The 22,995-nt window shown below is 54.8% G+C and overlaps 1 protein-coding gene across 50 annotated transcripts in view; it reads left to right on the top strand.

Moving 5' to 3' along the window:
* The window catches only part of CELF4 (CUGBP Elav-like family member 4), a 293,897-nt gene that overhangs the window by 70,706 nt on the left and 200,196 nt on the right, over positions 1-22,995 (top strand). For all 50 annotated transcript variants that reach the window (XR_011646035.1, XR_011646037.1, XR_011646036.1 and 47 more), the window contains exon 2: positions 4,168-4,250. Coding sequence is in view for 45 of the 50 variants with exons in the window: in XM_058277209.2 (XP_058133192.1) it covers positions 4,168-4,250 (83 nt within the window). In the remaining 5 variants the exon portion in view is untranslated. The remainder of the gene's footprint in view (positions 1-4,167; positions 4,251-22,995) is intronic.

The following is a 22,995-nucleotide window of genomic DNA, read 5'->3' as shown; positions in this document are numbered from 1 at the left end:
CCAGAAAGCTAGACCTACCCAGAGCAGCCCTGGAGGAGGCAGAGGCATCATCCATTGAAATAATCACTAACCTAGCAAGTTCAAGGCTTTACATGGCACATGCTCTTATTAAATGTATTTAAAAACATTATACTTTGGATTTTCACAAAAAAGCCTTAGAAAAGGGTGGGACAAAACCAGAGTAAAGCAAGGTGATAAAACATGCATATGGTCTCCCATCAAGAAGGGTAAATGTGGACCAGACAGCCTAAATTCAAATCCTGGCTCTACCACCTACCAGCCTTCATTTATCTGTGCCTTAGTTCCTTTATCTATGAAATGGGGATAATGACCGTACCTACCTCACAAAGTAAAGATTGAATGAGCCTGTATATCCTTAGCTCTTAGAACAGTGTCTGGCACAGACTGAGCATGACGTAATGTTCATTCCTATTGTTATAGTTATTACTCCGTGTCCACGTTGCTGCCACATTACCACCTTTTTGCTTATCTCAAAGCCAACCAAGCACAGGTGTGGCCAGTCACCCCATCTCCGTCTCGTCTGTGTGCCCAGGCATCGCCACTGCATGTATTTTTCGGTTATTCTTGTGGGCTCTCTCCTCTGTGTCTGTCTCTGTAGAAGATTAGAATTCTCATACACACACACACACGTGACCACAAGCAAGCACAGAGATCCTTGTCCCCAAGCACACAGGTACAAGGAAACACATGGAACTTATTAACTCCACGGGCATGCACAGGACACAGACACCCTGAGACCCTGGGGCCACACGCCTGGCAAGAAGGGCTCCACCAGGTTCTTCTCTGGGGACACCTCAGTGTGACACATGAGAGTGCGCTTGGCAGACTTCGTGGCTGCTGGGCTGAGAGTGATACTGCCCGTTCTCCCTTCTGCGCCACCCTTGCAGCTCACAGCCTCCTCCTCAGTTCCTGGGTACCCTCTCTTCCCCGTCCGCTGTCAGCCTCCACCCCGGGCCCACTGTCGTCTGCAGCAGCCTCTCCTGAAGCCACCCCCTCCCCACCTAAGCTGCCCTGCCTCCAGGGCTCTGTCCTCAGCAAGGGAGCAGACCTGGGCCCCCTGTTAATAACTGCTTATCCATATTTGCCCATTTAAAAGAGCCTTAAGGGAAAGGACAAATGTCTCATGGTGGAACGTCAGGCGTTGCATCAGGCTGGCTGATGAGGTTGTTTGAAAAGGACCCAGGGTTGGCTTGCCCAGAGCCGGCCTCCGTCTAGAGCTGGACCCTCCTCACAGAGCTGCAGAAGGAGGGAAGGAAGCCAGCCTTGTCCTTCTCTAAGCCTCTGCTTCACATGAGGGAATTTATACTTACACTGCACTCTGTAAGTAGTAAACTCTGCACGGGTTCTTAGTACTCATGGCTACTGGATCACCCCACAAGCCTCTGAGATAGGATTCCTGTCGCCACCTTATGGGGGGAGACTGGGGAGCAGAAAGATGAATTGGTAAATGATGGTAGCTGGTAAGGGGTTCGCCTGGGCAGGGCTCCCTGTCCGGAGCTGAGCATCACCCTTTCCAGAGGATGAAGCCTTAATAGTGCACTCCCAGGAAATGGGAGGACAGGCTCCAGAAGCCCTGGGGACCAGAGATTCCCGGGCCTTCTGAGCAGAGGGGCAAGCAATTCAAAGCTCCAAAGGCAGACTGTGCCTGGTGGGTTTGAGAAGCAGGAAGGAGCCAGTGTGTGAGAATGGGAAGACTAGAAGGAGACGAGGTCAGGAGATGGCAGGGGGACAGGCGGGGCGGGTCACACAGGGTCTGGGGCATCATGGAAAGATTCTGGCTCGTAAGAGAGCTGCGAGTGCTCTCAAAAAATAAACAACTATAGCAGAAATTCCTGGAAGTTGGACAAAAGCAACAGATTTCCTTTTTTCTCTGAAATTCTTGCCTCCTTATCCTGGGCCATGGAAACAATGTGGTCATTTCTGCTTCCTCCCCCGGCTCCTCCTCCCTCTCCAAACCTGCCCTGACCTTGTCCTGAGCTGGCTTGCCTGCGCGCAGCCAAGGCAGCGGCCGCCTCCCGGCTGCAGGCAGGCACAGACAGAGGACAAGGCCGGCGAGGGGACGAGGGGACGGGAGGAAAGATGCCCCCGGGACAGGCAGGCGGCAGCACGAGGGACGCCATCACGGGGGCCTCTGACCGCTCTTCATTTCAGTCCCTGGGTGTCTCCATCAATAACCGTTTCCCAGTGACCAGAAGGAGAAAGGGGAGGGGAAAGGAGGAGAGCTGATTTGGGGTCTGGGAGGGGAGGGTAAGATGGGATGAAAGAGAGGCTCCTTGGCAGGAATGGGAGGTGCGCAAGGCAGGGAGGGTGCTGGGAGGTGAGTGTCTGTCTCCAAGGCTTCTCTCCCTGCTTTCTTCTTCCATCTCTGTCTGGCCCAGCCCACCCGCATTTCCCATCTCCTCTCCAAAGCCAGAAGAGACAGGGGATGGGCCAAGAGGAAGAAGGAGGTTTTCAGTGGGCACAAGCTAGCTCGTGCAGAAGTAGGAACTGCATAGGAGGACGCTGGGATTACTCTGCGCCTGGGGGCGGACCTGGGCGAGCCTGGGGGCTAGGCTGGCATATGCACCAGACTGGCACCACCAACCTGCCAGCCTCATGAAAGGAGGGGCTGAGCCACAGGCATCACCCATGGCCTGGCACAGAGCCTGGCACACAGCAGGCACTCAGGGCATATTTGATACATGACCTCGAAAATGACCAAACTGCTGTGGGCAATCAAAAAGGGGGGATGGCTCAGGAAGGACTAGATCAGTCAAGGAGGGCTGCCTAGAGTAGGTGGAACTTAATCAGATCCTCAAAAGATGGATGCAGTTGGAAGGAGTGGAAATGGGAGGAGAAAGAAAACCAGATGAGAAGACTGTGAGAGCAAAGGAATTGTGTGTGACGGATTTAGTTGTGGGAGGGAGGCTTGGATAAAATAATGAAACAAGGGAGCAGAGTAAGACAGTGAAGCAAGAAAGGACGGTCACACTGCATGGTGCCTTCTCTTGGGCCATGCGTGGCTTTGCAAAGTGAGGCCACTGTTCCCCAGGGGACTCAAGCCTGCTCTTCGCCAAGGTGGGTTCTTTGACTTTCTCTATGGCTCACATCTTGCAGGTCTCCCAAGCCACACCCAGCCATATCTGCAGGCAGATGAAGGGGCCACTGTTGAGCGGTTTAAGGGAATCCCCAGGAAGACTCTCCCATGGCCAGACATGCTCTTGGCCTTGTCACTGTGGCTGAAGGACCGGCCTTACTGTCATCCCCTGAGTTGGGCATATGTCTCTGATTAAATCCAGATTCCCTAGTGAGACAATAACAATGTGACATTCCCAAAATTGCTGAATGAGAGAACTAGACTGGACCTTGGAGATCTCTCAACCAACCTCCTCAGTTCACAGATGGGGAAAATGAGGCCAGACAGGGATGTCATTTGCTGGGGTTGCCCAGGGAATTAGAGGCACAGCACAAGTCAGCCCCTGGTCCACAGTGGTGCCCCGGTCGACTGGATACGTAGAGAAGCCCTCTGGGAGGGATGTAAAGACCACCACTGCAAATAGGACAACAGGAGCTGGGACAGGGGACACGGGGGCAGCCCCATCCATTTTCTTAGGAAAGCCTGGCTTGGGGTCCTCCTTACAATTGGAACCTTTATTTGGAAGGCGGAGCGAGTCCCTCCATCATCCTTGATGAAGCAATCATCAGCACTCCTAAGAGGCCAGGACAAGAATTCATGGTCAATTGTGACCAGAGGTGCTGGGGGGTGGGGAGGTGGGGAGGCAAAGCTGTCCCTTCTGGGAGGCCTAGAGGCTGGCGCTGAAAGGATAGAAACAGCACCCGGGAGGGAGGGAGGGAGAAAGGTAAAGGGCGGAGATGGCAAAAGCACCAGGGCACGGGGACTGGGAGAGTCTCGCGGGGAGAGGGGGTGTGGTGAGGGGAAGATACAGGGTGGAGAGATTCCGCGGAGAAAGCAAAATAGAAAAGCAACGGGAGGGACGAGAGGCAGACGGGAAAAACCGCGAGGCAGGAAAGCGACGAGAAGCGCGCATCGGCGAGCAAGAGAGGTGGGGAGAAGGACCAAGGGCAGGGAGCGGGCGGGAGAGAGGGCGCGTCGGCGAGCCTGGCGGGCGCCCCCACTAACCCTTCTCCGCGCTTCTCCCTCCTCAGGCTGCGCTTTCCTCACCTACTGCGAGCGCGAGTCAGCGCTGAAGGCCCAGAGCGCGCTGCACGAGCAGAAGACCCTGCCCGGGGTAAGTGGCGCCCGCCGAGGCGCGAGCGACCCACGCGCCGACAGGGGGCGACTGCGGGAGGCCGGGCTGCGCCTGCGCGCGCGGAGCGGTGGCGCCCGCCGCCCTCCTCCGCTCGGGATCTTGAGCGCCCCCCAGCACACCCGGTGTGGCCGCGAGGCGCGGGGCTGGTCCGAGAGCGCGTGGGCGCGGAGCTCAGCACGCGCCCAGCGGCCCCCGCACTCCGCCGTCCAGGCCCGACGGAATCCCCGGCGGGGGCGAACTTGACAATGGCCTGAAAGCACAGGCGCGCCTCCTCCCCGGTCCCTCCCGGGCGCTGCCGATCGGGTGGCTCCTGCGCGCATTGCCCACGTTGGCACCTCCGAGCGAGGGGCGAGGGGCGCGGGGTGAGGGCCTGGACCCCCGGGGCTCGGAGCTGCCTCCGCCTGAGCTTCTGGGTCACGTGGGATTGGGTGGCCCTGCGCCCGCCGAGGCCGACGTGGGCTGCTCCTGGGGGCGGGGTGCCCCGGAGGGAGGGGGGCGCCTCCAAGCCGAGCTCCGCGCGGCGAGTGAGATCAGCGTGGTTTATTTAAGGAGCCAGCCCTGGTCTTTGATAAACTATCGCGCCTCAGCCCTGGTTTATAGCTTCTTCGAGGGGGAGAAGGGAATTATTTATGGCCCCCCTAACAGGGTGTGATATCAGCCATGGCTATTATCGAGACTAGTTCATCACCATAAAATAAGAAGTGTTCTCGGGTCAAGGGTCCGCGCGGTCTCTCCTGTGGGTTCAGAGAGATGGGGTGGTGGTGAGATATACGGCTCGCTGAGGATCTAAAGATAAATGGAAAGATGTGAGTGTTTGTGGGCATAATTTAAACAATTTATCAATATACCGTGTTTTTAAGCTTCTACAACGGACCCTCCGTGGAAGCACGTGTGTTCTGTGTAGGCTCACCCATGCAAACCTGTATGTAAACACACGTTTCCATTTCTGCCCCGCAGGTTAAGCAGGTAAACCAGGAGCCTTCCTTTGCATCAAAGATCCTTCTTTACATGGTCTGGGGTGGGCGGTGCTACATAACCAGGGCCCCGCCTTCCATTAGACCAGGCTTTGCATTGTATTTTGGTATTTGTGATTGCAAAGCACGAGGCTGAGTCATCTTAATAACATACCCGCGAATGCAAATGTATGGAAATCATGGCCCGCACAGATTTTGTGCGGAGCCCCAGCTCTGGCAGGTGGCCATTCCCCAGTTGGTTTTTCAGTGGCGCGGCTACATGCACATATATTATAGTAATTACTTTCTGGGTGCCCTCTGTAAGATGGCAGAAATATGCTCCACATCGCCCCATGTTATGTGTGAAGCATAAAGCCATATTGTAAGATAATCAAAGGCTTCTGAGAAAGGTTTGTGCTGATTAATAAAGTGTTTATGGTACTTTGTTTTGGGGGGAGATTGTGATAGATATTTTAGAGGCACCCAAATGGAATAGAAAATACCACATTGTTATGGGAGGCCCTTCATCAGCCCTAGAGAGATTGCTGGGGAGTTTCATGATGGCTAAAAGCCGAGAATCAGATGGGGAAACAGAAAGAGGGAAGGTGGGAGGGGGAGGCCTAGGAATTTTAAGAAGGCGAGGCCAGGGACTGGGAGAATTTCCGTAGCAAGTGTGGATTGTTTGGGATCTACATTAACTTGTGGTTGTTTATTTTACATATAATAGAATAGCTAAATGATGGAGTGTATTAGTTCTTTAATAATTTATAGAAATACTTTGATGTTGCAGTAATTACATTAAAGGTCACATATCAAAGGTAATTTGGTTGAGCAGCTGTGATGGTTTCTCAGAAGCAATCAATATCACTGTCCGTGGTGCTGATTTCACTAAGGGGCCTGCCAGATTAAAGAAGGCTTATTACCAGGCAGAAAGGCCCAGGGGAAATCAGGAGCACATTGGAGCGACACACCAGCCCCCCTTCCACCAATAATTAACACTGTTCCCCATAATCTGTGCTAATCCTTCATACTGGGAGCTCCAGTGGCATTTTTCTGAAATCACAAAGACAAGTTGGGCAAGTTGGAGAGAAAGGGCAAGGAGAAGCATGGGTGTATGTTGGGAGATGGGAGGGCTAAGGACAGGGGCCAACAATGGAGCTGAAACTGAGCCTAGGGTCCCCCTGCAGCACCCGAACACCGTCCTTTCTTCACAGCCCTCACGAGGAAGCACATGGCTTCAAAGAGCTCATCGTACAGCCAAAGGGCAAGAGAAGGGGAAGAGAAAGGACCACAGCTCGCAGTTCTGAGAGCACATCGTCCCCGCACAGACTCATATGAGACAAATAGAAAACAAAGTGACCAAATAAAATTATGCTTCAGGTGGAGCCATTCTGATGCCAGAGAGTGGAACCGATGTTATTGTTGGTTAGTTCTCGCCTTTGAAAAATCAGAGAAAAGGTGCTGCTAGCAAACATAGAGACAGGACCAAGCAAAGTGTTTTCATCCAACCAAATAATAGGGGCTCCTGCCAGTTGTGGGTGTGCCTGTGACCGTCGGTTCGATTGGGGGCAGCCAGAGAACCAGTTCTGTCTGGAGTGGCCACATCTGGTGCCCCAGTCAGCACACTATATGTTTAAGGAGAATTAAATTGAAAAAAAAACCCTGGAAAACGAGTAACCTCAGCAATTTAGGCACTTTTCCAGACTTCAAAATCCATTAAAATCAATCCATTAAATTCAGCCCTCCACTTTCTGACTGAGGCAAGAACACAGGGAGAAGATGGTACAGGCAGCCTATTCAGTTTTGTAACGAGTTACTGAGCCGGCATCCTACCGCCCACAAGGAAAATAGTCCCACTGTGGTCATACACACATGCACACCTCACCACCAACAACAACAAAACTGCACAGAGAGAAGTAGAGACCTCTTATGACTGTCTTCACTGGGGAACCACGAAGGGGGCTGGCATTCCCCTTGGGATGGATGGAAGCTCAGAGACGAAAACCACATTGGCTGTTCTTACAAGTCAGTATCCCTGGACACCAGCCTAAGCAAAGCCCCTCAACAGTGGATGGAGCCATCCCTGGGCCACTGTCGCACATGGATGATTATTTTTGAGTTGGAATGATTTCAGTAGACTGAGATGACTGAACTACAGCTCCTCATCAGGGCCCTTTAGCGCAGCACCTTCTGGCAGCATCTCAGCAGGTCGATTCCACTTTTTCTAAACTCTCTACCCCACACCCTAAGCTTACTGTCTCTCCTGGCCCTCTGAAGCCCTCTGGCCCCAGCCCATCCACTTTTACCCCCATTGTTGATCCTACCACGTGTAGGGCACAGTTCGACATGGGGCAGTTTCACCATCCACCGGCAACTTTTTAGTTTTTCCTGAGTGTGTGCTGGGCACTGTGCTAGGTGCCATGCTGACACAAGAAAGATACACTCTTTCCCCTCGTGGAGTTGCCAGTTGAGTTGTGGACAAAAGCTCCACGCATGTGAAAATATAGTAAAAATGCAAGACAACACGTATGACTATAAAGTGGGCAGTATGGACAATCGTTCAGGAACAACAGCTAATATTTATTAAGCACCTACTACAGGACGGGCATGACGCTGAGCACTTACCCTCTGTTACCTCATTGTATCTTCACAACCATCCTCTCAAGAAGATATCATTATCCTCCAAAGAAGAGGAAACCAAGATGGAGGTTTAGAGAGATTAAGCAGGCTGCCCAAGATCATGCCATTATTAATAGCTGAGCCAGGCCTTGCAAGGGGGTTGGCGGCCAAAGTCCAGGACACTCACCTCTCCTCTCCGGCACCACCATTTGCCTCGGTTGTTTCAAGGGGGCCGAGATGGCTAGGGAGTGCAGGGGTTGGTGAAAGTTTTCCTTCAGGGTGTAGGCCGGGTAGGAGCAGAGAGTTGGGGGTAAGATGAGTACACTGGCCTGAGAAACAGCCCAGGGATGGGTTGCCAGATGGGTAAGCGCCCGTGAGTGGTGCCCACCTGAGGGGAGATCACCCTGGGAAGGAGGCACCCACACTGAAATCTGCCCTGGGCCTCAAGCAGGCACAGGATGGCCCTGGGAACAATTCTGTTCCTTTGCTTAGTCCCAGAGCCTCCTGTTTCCAAAGTTCCAAATACAGAGCCTCCAGAGTGAGGCTCGGATTAGGGAACACCAGGTGGTAAGACAAACGGTGGTGCGTCCTTTGCCCCTGGGCAGCTCAGGGCTGGTAGAAGGAAGGTGGGGTCCAGAGACCAGGAAGCAGGGAGAAGAGGGAGCAGCGAAGGGAGAGCAGAGGAGAGGGAGCTGGCATGGGGAGGGGAGGGGAGCGTGAACGGTATCTGCTTGGTAAACATTAAAGTTCCAATTCACTAGTTAAAGATTGGCTTTTGTGTCCTCACTCTGGCAACCCTAGAATACAAAGCGAACCAACTGTGCTCTTCCCTGCTGCCTCCCGCCCACCCCCATGTCAGCCTGACAGGCTCGCCACGTCCTTGCCCTCACACCCTCCGACTCAGGCCCCCGGCAACTCAGGACAGGTCATTTCCATGGAGATTCAATGTGACCTTCTTGAGTTCACCAGGAAAGATGTTAAAAAGGAAAAACTTAAAAAGAAAAAAAAAAGAAAAGTTGTTCAATTGAATTTTTACCACCACTGTCTCAGGGTGTCTTGCCTTTTTACCCTCTTCCTCTCACTTTCATTTCCTTAATCCCATTTTTTTCTTCCTTTCTTCCCCTTTTCCTTTCTTCTCTTTATGCCTCTGTTTCCTCCTCTTTTCTCTCCCATCAGGTCATTTTTCTCTTCTTCTTTTTCCCTCTCCTTCTCAACCCTTTCTTCTTTTATACTTCTCATCTGTCTCTCCTTTTTCCTTTATCCCTCTTCCTTCTCATTCCCTGCACCCCTTCTTTGTCCTTCTGTCCCTTCACCCCCAAACTCTACCTTGGTACCCCTAGGAGGCTCTAGTAGGACCAACTTTACAGGGGCTTCCCTGACATGACCCAACTCCCTCCCTGACAGTCCTGCCATTGAAGGATCCATTTAATTTTATGTACAACTGTAAAGATGAATGATAAATAGAAAGGATGCAGGCAAGAACCAGATGAATAAATTATAAAGGGCAAATGATGACAAGACAGGGGTCCCCAGAGACAGTGATATGATAACAGAAACTAAAGACAAATTTATGATGGATGCAGTTAGCATGTGTGGAGGCTGTTAATTCTTCAGGGTAGTTTTACAACTTCCAGTGATTGGTGCAATCAAAGCATTTCATTTTAGAGATGTGATGTATTTCCACTTTTGTGTCTAAATAGTGAGTCTGGGTCCCACGAGCACCTGCATCTTCACTCCCAACCCCAGTCACCTTCTGCATCTCAGCTTCAAATTGAGGGGCCATGAGCCCCCCACACAGTCCATTTTCTGGTCTGCTCTTCCTCTTGCAGAGAAATGGGTAGCCCTGTGGTTCTGCCCTGGAGGGAAGAAAGAGTTCTTTCAGGACTGTTTGAGTCCTGGGAAGTCCCACCAGCCTTTCCTCTCTGTCTCATGCATTTCTCATCCTCTTTGGGGGGAATGAATGGCATATCCTTCTTCTTTTCCCATATTCCCTAAAGAGAACTGTTCCCCTGTCCTTTTGGGCAGTGGTTCTCAACTGAGGGTGATTTGCTCCCCAGAGACATTTGACAATGTCTGGAGACAATTCTGGTTGTCACAAGTAGAAAGTTGCTACTGGCATCTAGTGAACAGAGGCCAGGAGTGCTGCTAAATGTCCTGCAACCACTGCCCAGGGCCACAACGTAGGATTAGTAGGCTCAACGTGCCCATAGTGCTGAGGCGGAGAAACTCTGTTCCAGGGCCAACGAGGCAGTCAGGAGGGGTGAAAGGCAGGACGGTGAGTCCCGAGCCCAGCGTTCCTCTCTCTTACTGCTTCTCATTCATTTGGGGGACATGCCCGATGGCCCTCAGAGTCTTTGAAGTGGGAGTTTGCTGTAGGGACACATGCTCAAATGGTGTTAAGAAGAGAGGGGGCAAAGAGCAGCAAAGCCCCCCTCCAGGCATTCAAAATAGTTAAAAATACCTGCACATGCTCATATCCGCAGGCCAGATTTGCCCCGAGGGTTCCCCAAGTCCTGGTCTGACCATGACCTGTGCTCAGGAAGACTCCCTAACTGGCTCATCTGAAAGAACCAGAGACCCGTCAGCATCTACAAGCCATTGCATCTGCACCGACGGAAATAAACAGACAAGAGGGCACACGAGATCATGGACAGAGCCTGGACTGGGAGTCGGGACACCTGGGTGCAGGTCCAGCCTGCCACCACCATGCTGTGTGACCTTAACTCGGCACCGCTGCTGGGAGGAGGGCCTGGGCCAGGTTGCCTCTGGAGTCCCTTGCAGTTCTAACGTTCTTCAAAAGTCTAAGAATAATAGACTTGCAATTACACACATTGCTTAAGATGACAGAGAGGCAAGAGGGGTGGGAAAGCAAGAAAGACAGCAGCTCCTGTTCTCCACGGCTCGCCGCCACCTGTGATAAGGGTCATAAAGCACGGCTCAGATACATCCTCCCCAGTGCAAACTAGCAAGACTGCCCCCCTCCCAGGGCCAGGGCAGGGGCTGTAGCCAAGGGCTGGATTCCCGATGGCATGTCCACTCCCGCCCACTGCTCTGGTGTCTGTCAAAGGCAGCCCGGCAGGCCTTCTCCAGCACTTGCCCGGCGTGGTTTGGATCAGGTTGCCATCATCGGAATCAGCAGCAGTAAATATTTACAGAAAACCTTTGTTGTGTGAGTGTGTGTGTGTAGGGTGGGGGGAGCATCAGACAAAAAAATAGGTAAAACGAGGCTCATGTGGTTTGGGAGGCAAGAATGCAGACAGTCCATGATGCAGAGAATATCTTTAGATGCCAAAAAATGGTAATGATTGGAAGTGCCCAGCAGTGCAAAGAGCCCACACCCCCAGGGAGGCCTCCTTGCTTCCAGTCTCTGACCCTCTGATGTATTTCACAGTGTGGCCACGGTTATCATTGTACGATGAAGAGCTGATAACCTCAAAACTCCTCAGGCTTCCCATAGCCCAGAAAGTACCGTCAGGTAGCTGAGTCCCTCTCCAAGCTCAGGGAGCTGCTTGCCCAACATATCGTCCCCTTTGGAGCTTCTCTTTTGTCCAGGTCATTCCCTCGGCCTGGAGAATTTCCATTCATCCTTGGAGACCCCAATCCAACATCGCTTCCTTTGTCATGACTTTCCGGCTCCCAGCACCCTTTTGGCTGGTCCTTTGGCCCTGTTTGTTCTGCAGTCTCTAGTTTTCTTGGAGCCCAAGATCCTCATGCTTTCCTGTACCTGCTCCTGTGTCTGGAACTGGTTCTGAGCAAGGGTGGGAGGGAAGAAAGCAGCTTCCTTCTCCCGTGGCTGACCCTCTCTGGCCTTGGGATCTTCCGGGGATGTTCCACAGCTCTGTTCTCTCCGTTCATCTTCCATCAACACCACCCTCCATGCCCCTCTAGAGAGCTCTCGGCTTAGCTCCCCCTTCAGGATTCATTTAGAAAGATGAGAAGGCCTCACTGCGCGGCTGTCGTTGTGTGAAGGAAATGCCACGTGGAAGGATTTGGCCCAGGCATCATCGCGGCTGGCCTGGATGTGAGTGTGTCAGCAGGGCTGGTGGCGGGCGGGAGGGCAAGTTCCTGGACGTGTGTGAGGGCAGGACGTGTGTCGGCCCGAGGGGAAGCTGAGGCTGGCATTGCAGATGGGCTCGTGTGAGTCGGTGAGGCTGTTACAGGGACCGCTGACCTTTTGCCCGAAAGCGGGGCTAACGGAATGTCTGTGTGGGCTCCTGCTCAGGGAGGAAGTGTTGGAGGGGTTCCTCCAGAAAGCAGGGGTGCAGCACAAGGGCCTGAGCTGTGGCCCCAAGTGGGCAGACGTGCAGGAGCGGGTGCAGCCGTGGGCAGATGCCTCAGGCGCTGGGAGCTCAGGGCCTCGGGCAGCCCCAGGCTGAGCTTGCCATCACAGATGGGCAACCCTGGGTGACGACGGCAGAAAGCAGCATCCTTCTCGTCAATTCCTCATGAAAGCAGTTGTCATGAAGAGACGAGGGCTGCAGTTCCAGGCCATGGGGTCTCTCTCCAGGCCCCAGTGCATTATTGCACACATCTTCATCAAAAGCATTAGTGGCATGTTCTCCGTGAGACCACCAGGGGGCGCCAGGAGCAGAGTCCTCTCCTGGTGGCTCAATGGGCACCAAGCGAGGGTGCTTAACCCTGAGACTAGAGGTCCCCACTCCTGTGCCCAGCATGGCAGAGGCAAAACGAAGCCAGGCCCTCCGCTCTGCCCTTGTAAGTGCAGTGCACGCCCGGCCTCCGCCCCCTCCCAGCCTGCGGGCTTCAGTCCTCCCCAGCCAGGCAGAGTCATCTGTCCCCACAGAGGGCACACGCTGGGTGTGGCTTCAGCCAGACCTCCTCCTCTCTGCACAGGCCGTGCCTCCCTCCTGTCCACCCACCAGGAAGCTCGCGGAGCTCCAAGCCCATCTTCCTGGCTGAAGTCCTCCCAGACTGCAGTAACCCACACGGGTCTCCCCCATCTCTGAACCGCCACAGGTCAGTGGCACATGAGCTCTAAACCAGGCCAAGGGGTGGCCCGGGAGCAGTGGCATCAGCACCACCAGGGAGCTTGGACAGGCTGAGTCAGGTCACTTGGACAGCACCCCAACTGCATTTAACAAGATCCCCAGGAGATTCAGTGCGCGCAACAGCCGGACAACCACTGGCCTACCTTCGACTCTAAAGGAGACTGCCTGAACTTGAGCGCCTCCAAAGCAGCCTCTGAGAGAAGGCTCTGAGTAGTTTATTTGGGCGGTGACCCCAGGAAATGTGGGTGGGTGGTGGGAGTGAGACAGAGAAAAGGAAGTCACCAAAAGGTGCGATGTCCAGCTGCCTTCCCGGAGGGGAGCCTAATCCCATTGGGGAGTGTAGAGCACTCGGCCCTGTGGGAGGCCGGGAGTCCAGGTACTCACACATAGACTCCCGGCAGGCTCTCGTCGAGGATGTGCTCAGGGAGCGTAGATCTCCCAGCTCTTCTGGCCTGCCACCTAAGTGGGCAGCGTGGACTCCAGGCCAGACAGAGCCCTCGGGCAAAGAAGTGCAGGTGCGGGCAGTTGTGGGGTCAGGCCACTGTCCTGAAGTGGGTGGGCAAGGGTCTGTGGGCAGGGCTGCGGTCAGTGTAGAAGAGCCAAGCTGGCTGCTGGCTCTATACTCCCAATTACAAGGGCAGGCAAAGGAATCCCGTCTCTGCGATGACAACTACTGTTCATGGAGTACTTGCCATTAGCAGACACTCCACACCAATGACCTCATTCATTTACCATAGCACCACCCAGTGCTCTCAAGTAAGCATCACCTGTGGTCTTTTACAGAAAAGGAAACTGAGGCAAAAGCAAAAGATCAGGGCCAAGCAGCCAATGAGTTTCGCTCTGGAGCCTGCATTCCTTTCCCACATCCAGGGGTACCAACCCTGTGGAAAACCCGAGTTTCACAAGAGCGGGGAGGGGTTGTCTTTCTCAGTCCCTGTCAAGTACCAGATTGCCTGGTCCCCAGGGGGCCATGGGGAGCAGAGCGGTGGCCCCACAGGAGTCACTACACGCCTACCTGGCTTTGAATTGGAGAAATCTTGTTCTGTCTGGAAAACAGTGTCCAACTCCAGCTCTGCCTGGAGCCTTACTGTGTGTCCTTGAAAAGCCACTTAACCACTTTGAACTTCAGTTTCAGTGACCTACCGTGACAGGTAAAAATACATTTGGCTGCAGTGGCTTCAACAAATAAGACTCCTTTTTTTTTTCACATCACAGAGTCTGAGATCTGGTGTTGGTTCAGCAGCATAAAAATGTTAAGGTCAGCATCTCTTTCCTCATGGTTATAAGATGACTGCCCCAGCTCCATGCATCACATCTGCAATCAAAACCAGAAGATGACAGCAGGGCAAGTCCAGCTGTGTCTGTCCCTTTCGTCAGGAATGCAAAAGAATTCCCAGAGGTCCCCTCCGCAGTAGACTTCTGTGTATGTCTCCTTGGCCAGATCTGTGCCCCATGGCCACTGTCCTAGCTGCAAGAGAGGATGGGAAAGGATATCCTGCCAACCATTAGGCCCATAACTGCCCTGAACCAAATTGCACCTGTTAGTGAGAGAGAAGAGGGAATGGGTAAGGGGAAGAACTGGTAGAGTCTGTTCCACCAGCATTGTAGAGGTTGGGTGGGAGTTACAGATGAGCAAGCACATGCAGAGTGTTTGCCTTCGGCTTAGGTCAGAGCCTGATGCTTCTACCAGGAGGCTGAGGGAAGAATGAGTAGTTTCAGAGTGTAGTCCAGAGAAGCTTCTTCAGTGTAGCACTGCTAACTCAGCATGTTTATTCCAACTGCTAGCGTGGTTTCTGGTTCCACTGAATTTATGGGGGTGGTGGTGGTGGTGGTGGTGAAGATTTCGACCCCTTAAGCTCTGTATTTTTATCATCTCTATCTTTCTTGAATTTGTATCCTTCTGTGCCTCTGTGTGCGGCTTCAGCATGAAGGGATCAAAGGCCACTGTGCTGGCAGATGACTGTTCTCACCTGACACGCACACCAGGTTGACTTCCCCACTGCTAAGGTTTTTTTTGGCCAACTGTTGCGTGCCCCTTTGCCTGTTGGCGGCACACCCTCTGTAAGTGGGGCGGCCAGTTTGCAGAGACAATGGCAGTGGTACCTGCTTGATTTTTCAGAAATGGAAGCCTGAGTTTTTCTGGCCTGGTCTAAGGGGATGTGGCATGATGTGTATGTACTCTGTGCAGAGCTTGTCTGAGAAATGAGAATGGTGCCCGGGATTAGTGGCAGCTCAGCTGGCCAAGCCAGGCAGGAGGGGATCAGAGAGGCCCCAGGGCTGGCCCATGCTGCCCTCTGCTCCAGAGCCCCCCCACCTCATCGCCTCTGCTGCCGGCACAAGGAAGGCCCGAACCCTCCCTGCCCCAGTGGTGTGGACTGTCCCTGAGGACAGTGAGTCCCGGGTCACAGAAGTGTTCAAGCAAGGCCAGAGTCACCTGGCTGAGGGCAACGCAGGCTGTTCTGCACATCACATCCTGGGGGTGAGGTAGGGCCCGTGAGTTGGCCAGTATTTTATTTGCTTCCCCATCATAACACGCCCCACGGCGCTCATCCCAGTCCTCTGCCCCCAGCCAAGCCCAGCTGGCCTGCTTCCCCAGCCTCCATCCTGGAGGTCCGCACGGCGGCTCCAGTCCCACCACCCCTCCCTTCCCTGAAGACCCTCAGGACGTAGAGACCAGACCCTCCACGCTCCTGCACAGGCCTGGGCTCCAGCCCCAGCCCCACCACTCTCAGCTGTGTGACTTGGGCAAATCACTTCACTTCTCTGCACCTCAGTTTCTTCCTCTGAGTCCCAGGAATGCCAGTAGCACCTTCCTGCAGGGACTGTTTCTGGAGAGCCTAAGGGAAGGCGTGTAAAGCACTAAGCCCCTGCCTGCACACAAAGCAACAGTCTCTTCCCGGCTGCTGCTACTGTTGTGGTGATTCTCCCTCCCCCAGAGGAGCCAGCGTCCCCACCTGGCCCCTTCTGATCTGTCCCCACCCCTGGTCTGCCCTGGTCTGGAGGACAACTGACCCAGGGTGAGCGCAGGGCTGGCCGTGCGGGAAGACCAGTGACCCCCACTGAATTGAAGCCACTTGTAGGAACGGGGGGGTGGGGTGGGGTGGGGGGTGCCTAAACCATCAGCAGCTGTCCCTGGTCCTGTCCCCTGCCAAGGCCTGGCTGTGCTTGAGGTGGACGGTCCAAGGTCACTGCCTCGTGCCCCACGCATGGGGTCAGTCACACTTGCCCTAAAGGGTTGCAAAGTCCCCTCGCCACTCCCCATTCACTACCTCCCCCAACAAGAGGGTAGGACCCCTAGAAGTGGGGGGGGGGGAGCCCAGAACACTGAAAAGAGCAGAAACAGAACCATGCCCTGGACACCCAGGGGGTCTGAGGGGGCCCACGGGGCCGTCCAGGTGGGGAGGCTGAGGGGCCTGAAACGAACGTGCGTTCAGACTCTCCCAGCACCCTGACAGCTGGCGCCTGACAGCTGGAAGTGCTCGGAGCCTGAGAGAAGGTTTTTAATTCAGTTCAGTAAGTGTTTCCTGAGCACCCACAAGGAGCACTGCCCGTGCTAGGTGCTGCTTGGAAGCCACCAAGGGCCTTGGAGAAGCAAGGGCCCTGCTGCCCCTCAGGCTTTCCCTCCTGCTGAGAAGAGAAGGGGTACAGGCCAAGCGATTAGAGGACAGTGGATGGATTCTCCTGAGTGGAGGAGAAGGGAACCAGGCTTGTGTGGAAAGGTGGGACTGGCTGGAGTCCAAGGCACTGGAGCTGGGTGAACCATAGTGGGGAAAGACCAAGAACACGCTCTCTTTTCTGTGGGTACTTGGGAGCCAGTGAAGCTTTTTGAATAGGAGAGTGACAGCCTTGCTGTGCTGGGCAGCAAGGTTTGCATGGGGAAGGTGTGTGCCTGGCCCAGGGCTGTGTGTGAGGAGGGGAAGAGGCATCAGGAACGGGGAGCGGCAAACTGGAGAGTCTCCCCAGTTGCCTTCTCATGTGCAGAGCGGGTGCACCCAGGGCCCACCCAGGCTGGCAGGGGTCCCTCTGAGCTGATTCTGCCCCTTCAGGGCAAGCGCTGCTGGGGGTGGGTTTGGGGGAAATTTGGCTCTCTTAGGGACCCTGAAGCTGGTGAAGGGAGCTTGGCATCACCCTCACACGTGGAGGACCAGAGGAGAGTCTCCCAGCAGCCCACCAGGTGCTGGGGAGGTTCCTAAAGCTGGCTGCGTGTGGGAGCCACCTGCGGGGTTCCTTTAGCATTCAGATTTGTAAGAAATGTAAAAAAGGTAGGGTCTCTCTCTCTGCCCCTCCCCCTCCCTCCCTCTCTCCCTCTCTCTCTCATATACACACACATACACACACACACACTGAAGGCTGTGAAGTCAGGGTGTGGTCTGGGAATTACGTTGCAGAGGCTCCCCAGGTGTTTCAGCGCTCCTCCAGCTCCTCCAGCTCCTCCAGCTCCTCCAGCTCCTCCAGCTCCTCCAGTTCCTCTAGCTTTTCCAGTTCCTCCAGCTCCTCCAGCTCTGGGATCCCTGGGCACCCCCCCCACCTCCCCCCCCCACCTGCCTTCTCTATGTTTTCCTCCTGAGGGTCAGACCACTTCAGAAAAGTAGAGGTTCTCCATTTTACCTAGGAGGCTCCTCTAGGGCCAGAAGAGAGGACCTGCAGCCGGTGAAGGGCCTCGGACAGACAGGGCTCCGCCCCACGGAGATGCCACACCCATGTTCTTTCTCATTCGCAACGTGGCCTTTATCTCAGGGGGGCTCCGTGACTGATAAAATGGGTGAAGCCTACTGAATTCAGAAGGGTGGGGAAGGACACCCATTCTCGTTAGCATCCGTGTTGTGGGATGTGCTCTGTGCACTTTTATTACTTTTAGTAGACAATTCAACAGTGTTTCCCAGTGAATGTCCTGCCAAACCTGCTTTAATGAACAGACACAAAGCACGTGTAATTAGCACAGTGACCACGTGACGTGTGTGCTGCTAAGCTGCTTGCAAAGCCTGCTCCCTTAGGTAGGCGACATATTCCTGCAGGTAATGATTTTTGTCTGTGTTATTTATTTGCCAGACAAAATGTTCTGCACCATAAATTTTGCAAAGATCAACTTCTACTCAAGTCCTCTATTCTGAGTTGGTGGGTTCAAAACTCATAAAGCCTTCAACCAATTCCCCAGGACTCAGCATCTAACAGCTGCAGGGAACTGGCAGTGGCCATGGCCCCTCAGTCATGGCCCCCCCAGAAAGCCTTCCTTGGTGGGGGTGAGCCCCGTGCTCTGACGTGCCTTCCGGGTTTCACTGGGCGCTGTCCTGCTTTATGAAGAGGCCCGGTGGGCTGGAGCCACAGCCACGCCTCGCTGCTCTCAGGGTGATTGTTTTATGTGGTCCAGCCTGTGCCCTGCCTGAGTCTTTCTCAAACACTTCTAACCCCTGTTAGACCACCAGGCTGCACCCAGCACGAAGGCCCCAAGAGCCAATCCCTCGCCCACCAGTCGACGGAAACCAGCCTGCTCCCTGCCCGGCTGCTGGGCGAGCCCTTCCTCGCTCCTGTCCTCAGGTTCTGGCAAGACGGTGTGCACCATCTTCCTCTATTCCTATTAAATGATTTATCCAGAGGAACTTAATATTTTCTTTTAGGATAAACTGAGCTAATGCAATGTGCTTGTTTTAATTTGTGAGGTTAACTGATCTAATTATCTGCAGTGTCTAGTTAAATCCTTGCGCCTGGGCCGGCTGCAGGTGTGAGCTTTGAATCCTGCCAACAGGAAATCTCTTAAAACAAGCTGATCTAGCTCAGCAGGTCTTCTGGTATGAGGGATTTTCTAATAACACATGAATTTATTAATGGCCAAAGATAAATAGACGGTGTATTTACATTAAACAAATCTGCAAGGAGCTGTCTACTTCTCCCCTAGTCCCGCTTTGCGTGGACGTATCCCCCAACTCCTGCGCCAACCCAGGTTGAATTGAGCGCAACTCTGGGGGGCCCGTGAGGCTGTAAGTAGACACCCTGCCATTACGACGCTGGGGTTGATCTGACTTGGTGGGTTAAAGGTCTGGAATTTAGCTGACCCCAGACCCCAAGAGTGCCCGTGCTACTGCCCGGCTCCCCAAGAGCTGCTGCCATCTTGGGTGGTTAACAGGAAGGAAACTAATGGGCCCTGGTTCTGGGATGGTTGCCCTGGAAATCTGTGTTTGGGGCTGAGTGCTACACTTCTGGGGGATCTTGACAAGCTGGAAGTGCCCCAGGAGAGTGACAAGGGCACAAGAAGGAGATTCCACCTGAAGCTGGTTGAAGAGTTGGCAATATCCAGCCTGGAGTGGGTAGTCTTGACAGCTGTGAGGGGTCACCAGATGGGACAGCAGGAGGAGAACCTGGAGACACCTCCCCCCCACAGGAAGTGGCAGGAGGGGCTCCCATCTTCCCAACCTCCTCCCTCTACCCAGCCCCTCTTGGAGCAGCCCCACCTGGGCCTGCAGAATCTCTCGGAGACCAGGTCTGGAATGCCTCCAGCACTCCACGGGAGTGGGATTATAAACCCCACAAACTCCGCGTTGCCCGAAGATCCTGTTAGGCTGTATCACTTGGAGAAACAGCTCCGCGATCAGGCCAAGTCGCCAAAGTCGCATTTGAAATGCATTTCCCATTTCCTGAGGCCCAGGCACCCCGACAGCCCAAGTCACTCAGTACTGACCTGTTTTCAACCAGCACTTTTCCACATGAATGATCTCGGCTGACTCGCGCTTGCAAAAGCACATGTAGATTATGCACACCCGTGCCAGACTACGTGTGCACACACAGATGCAGCTCCATGCACACGCTGAGCATTCAAACATGCACACGGGGGTCTGAGGCACACGTGTGTGCCCAGAGGTCTGAACACATAAGCAGATGCATGTGTGCATATAAGCACACATAGGAGCATGTGCGCACTTCCTCTGACTCCTTTGGAATTGCAAGAGAATGCAACTCTGTAGGGACAGCAAAAGAGAAACTCCTGATTTCTGATTTCCAGAGCAGTTTGGACAAGGTCCTCTGAAATACATTAAAATGCTAATCACAGCATCTGTCTGAACCCCGGCAGCTGTGTGACTTGGGGGGAAATCGAAACAGAATGGATTCCGAGCCTGAAAATCCTCCTTGGCTCTCCTTCCCGCCCCCTCCTTGCCTCTTCCCCCGCAGGTCCTGCCTAACACCAGCCTCTGCCACCTTCTCTCCAGCCCGGTCCGCAGTGGCCTTGGACTCTGCAGACTCATGTCCCAGAGCACAGCGGCTCCCCAGCCAACCAAACAAGCCGCCGCCCTCCTGGCTTCTGCCCAAAGGCCTCTCCCTGCTGGTGTTGCCAGGCAGGGCCCCAGTCCCTGGAGGGCTTCCTCCTCTCCCCCCAATCTGGTGCCCACCCACCAAGCCCCACGGGCTTTGGACATCCCCCTGCCAGGTCAGACCATCAAAGTTGCCCACGGGATCAAGGAGGGAGGTTAAAAGAGGAGCTCAAAGAGGGCTCTGTTTAACCCAAAGATAGGGCACACCAACAGTGGGATTTTAGGCCCTGCAGCAGGCAGAATGGGGAGAAGGTTTTGAGCAGCACATCTTCCTGACCCTCCCCGTGGCACGGTGTAAGGACGAGGGCGTGGGATCGGTGAGGTTGCATGCACCCCTGCCGCTGACCCTCCACCCCCACAGGTAAGCTCCAAGCCTCGGTCCAGACCCAGCTCCACCAGCCCTTGACCGTCAGCCCTGCCCCTCTCCACCTGGCCTCTCCTGCCCAGGCGGCCACACTGCCCACGCCCTGCTCGGCTGCTTCCCTTTGCCTGGCATTCCCCTGCAGCCCCAGCTCCTCTCCACAGGCCTCCTTGCCGATCCTTCCAGACTCAGCTGAGACATCACCTTCTCCAGGGAGCCTTCCCCAGACTGGGTTACATGCCCCCTCCTGTGTTCCCACAGTTTCCTGTGTGGGCCTCAGGTTACCTGAGTATAACCTGAGCGCTTGGCCTGTCCTTCACCCTGGACGGGGCACTCTCAGAGGGCTGGCGCTGGGTCCTACCAATTCTGGGGGCCAGGCATTAGCCCAAGAGTGGCTGGGCAAGAGCTCAGCAGCTGGGGGTGGGTGAGCATGTACCTGCCGGGTGCAGGCCCTGTGCCCACGTCACCCCCCACCCCCGACGAGGCTGCTGCTCCCCAGCCCACCACAGTCCTATTTTTCCTCTTAAGCATCGAGCCGTCACTTTACTAAACACCATCTGGAGACTGCTGGCTCCAGCCCCTTGCTTCTCCCAAACTCCCATTGATGTGATGGGCGCGTGTTCCTTCCTCTTCTGCCACTTCCTCCGGAACATCTCAGCTCCGTGGCCTGCAGGCATTCATCTTCTCCTCCTCGGGCAGCTCAGCTCTGCTGGGCCGGGCAGCCGGCTGGGCTTGGCTTTAAGCAGCTGACAGTGACAAAGAGCAGACAGCGCAGGAGCGAGACACGCTGGCCCCTCTTGGAGTCTGGTCCCCGCCGGCCTGGGAAGGCGACTGGGGAAGGAATCTTGTTACACTTGGTCCACAGTGGCCTTTGGACTCTGCTGGATTGATCTTCCCAGAACTTCAGGGTCCTCCTTGGCTCCCCAGTGCCCACACACAGAGCCCAGGTTCCTAACCCCTGACCCTGACAGCATCGGTGGTGCCCCCAGCCCTGGTGCTCCCCTCTCTCAGCTGCCAGCAGGTCGGGCTCCTCCCTCTCTGCCTGTGCCATGCTGGGCTCTTGTCTGAGCACCTCCTCCGCTCTCCCTGACCCAGTCTTGCTTGTCCTTGAAGGGGATGCTCCTGTCCTCTTCCTCCCAACCATCCTACCACACTGCCTCCCTTCCACGGGCTTTACTACGTGGGCCACACTCTTTTACTCCCCATTGTACTCTTCCTGAACAGACCCGCACCCAGTCTGGGGCTGGGCACACAGTGGATGCATGGTCAGTCCTTGCCGTCTTGAAGCAAAGCACAACAATGGCAGTGACTCCTGGAGACAAGCCCCCCTTGCCCCGGGGATCCCCGGTTGGCCTCAAGGGGCCTGCTTTGAGCCCTCCCCCACTGTCCATACAAGAGTCACCCTCTTGGTCCTCCGCTAGGGCCCAAGCAGGCACTCAGAGGCCAGCCAGCTTCCCCTGGTGGAGCATTAAGCTAATGCGTGTTGTGTCTGATTTGCGGTGCTCTGTTTGTGCCAGGGCCAGGCAATTTGATGGGTAGTTGATTGGATATTCTGTTTATTTATGGCAGGAAAAGCATTCTGTATCGAGGACTGGGTAGCATATTTCTGTCCCCGTGGCACTAAGATCCTCTGGCAATCGTGCAATTATAAATTAAGACTAAATAAATAATATATAATAAGCAATAAAGACTGCATGCCTCCCAGTAAGGAGCGCAGCTCAGGCAGACCACAGCATCTCCCCGTGCCTGGACCCCAAGACCCTACAGGGCCCCAGCTGAGGCCACTGGCCACCCTCAGCTCTAGGCTGGCTCCCCGCAAAAGGCAAGCATTAGCCTCCTGGGCCTCGCTCACGACGCCTGCAAGTGGGAATAATAATAACACCAAAACCTTCAGCTTTTATCAAGTGCTTTCACACACCCCGGGCACTGATCTTCCCAAAGTTTTCAGGAAGGAAACCATCCAGTTGAAAGGTGAGAAAATCAGGCCCCATGGGTTCAGGGACCTGCCCAGGGTCCCACGGAGAGGCGGCGCGGACAAGAACCCCTTATGCTGCCCCTCTACCTTTCCCCTTCCCAGGCAGCTCAAGGGAGCAGGGAGCCGAGTACCTTCCAAGAGCTTGCCGTTGGCTTTGGGGCCTCCCGAGGGCACGCGGGGGAGAGTGAACACCCACGGTACGCCCGGAAGCCAGCCCCATTCTCTATTCACCCTCACCCCCGACGGCCAAGCTGCCTTCCGCCTCTGGGATGCTGTCCTGCAGTGAGGCTGCTGGTTCTACCTGGGGAGGCGGCACTGGGGGAGGCAGAGGGGACAGGCGGTGCCAGGGGCCAGCAGGTCAGGGCTTCCTGTGCCGTCGTTCTGGGGGCAGGGTGGTGGGGGTGGCCTGGGGGGACTGGGTTGAGAAGGCTCGAGCCAGGACCTTCGTCCTGAGTGTGAGGACAGCAGCCGGGAGAAGCTGCAGACCCCGCCTCTCCATGGGGTGCCTG

Source organism: Dasypus novemcinctus, chromosome 16 (genome assembly GCF_030445035.2).
Source record: "Dasypus novemcinctus isolate mDasNov1 chromosome 16, mDasNov1.1.hap2, whole genome shotgun sequence".
In the NCBI taxonomy this organism is placed as follows: Eukaryota; Metazoa; Chordata; class Mammalia; order Cingulata; family Dasypodidae; genus Dasypus; species Dasypus novemcinctus.
The sequence above is the reverse complement of the archived record's forward strand: the minus strand, read 5'-3'. Positions and strand labels throughout refer to the sequence as shown.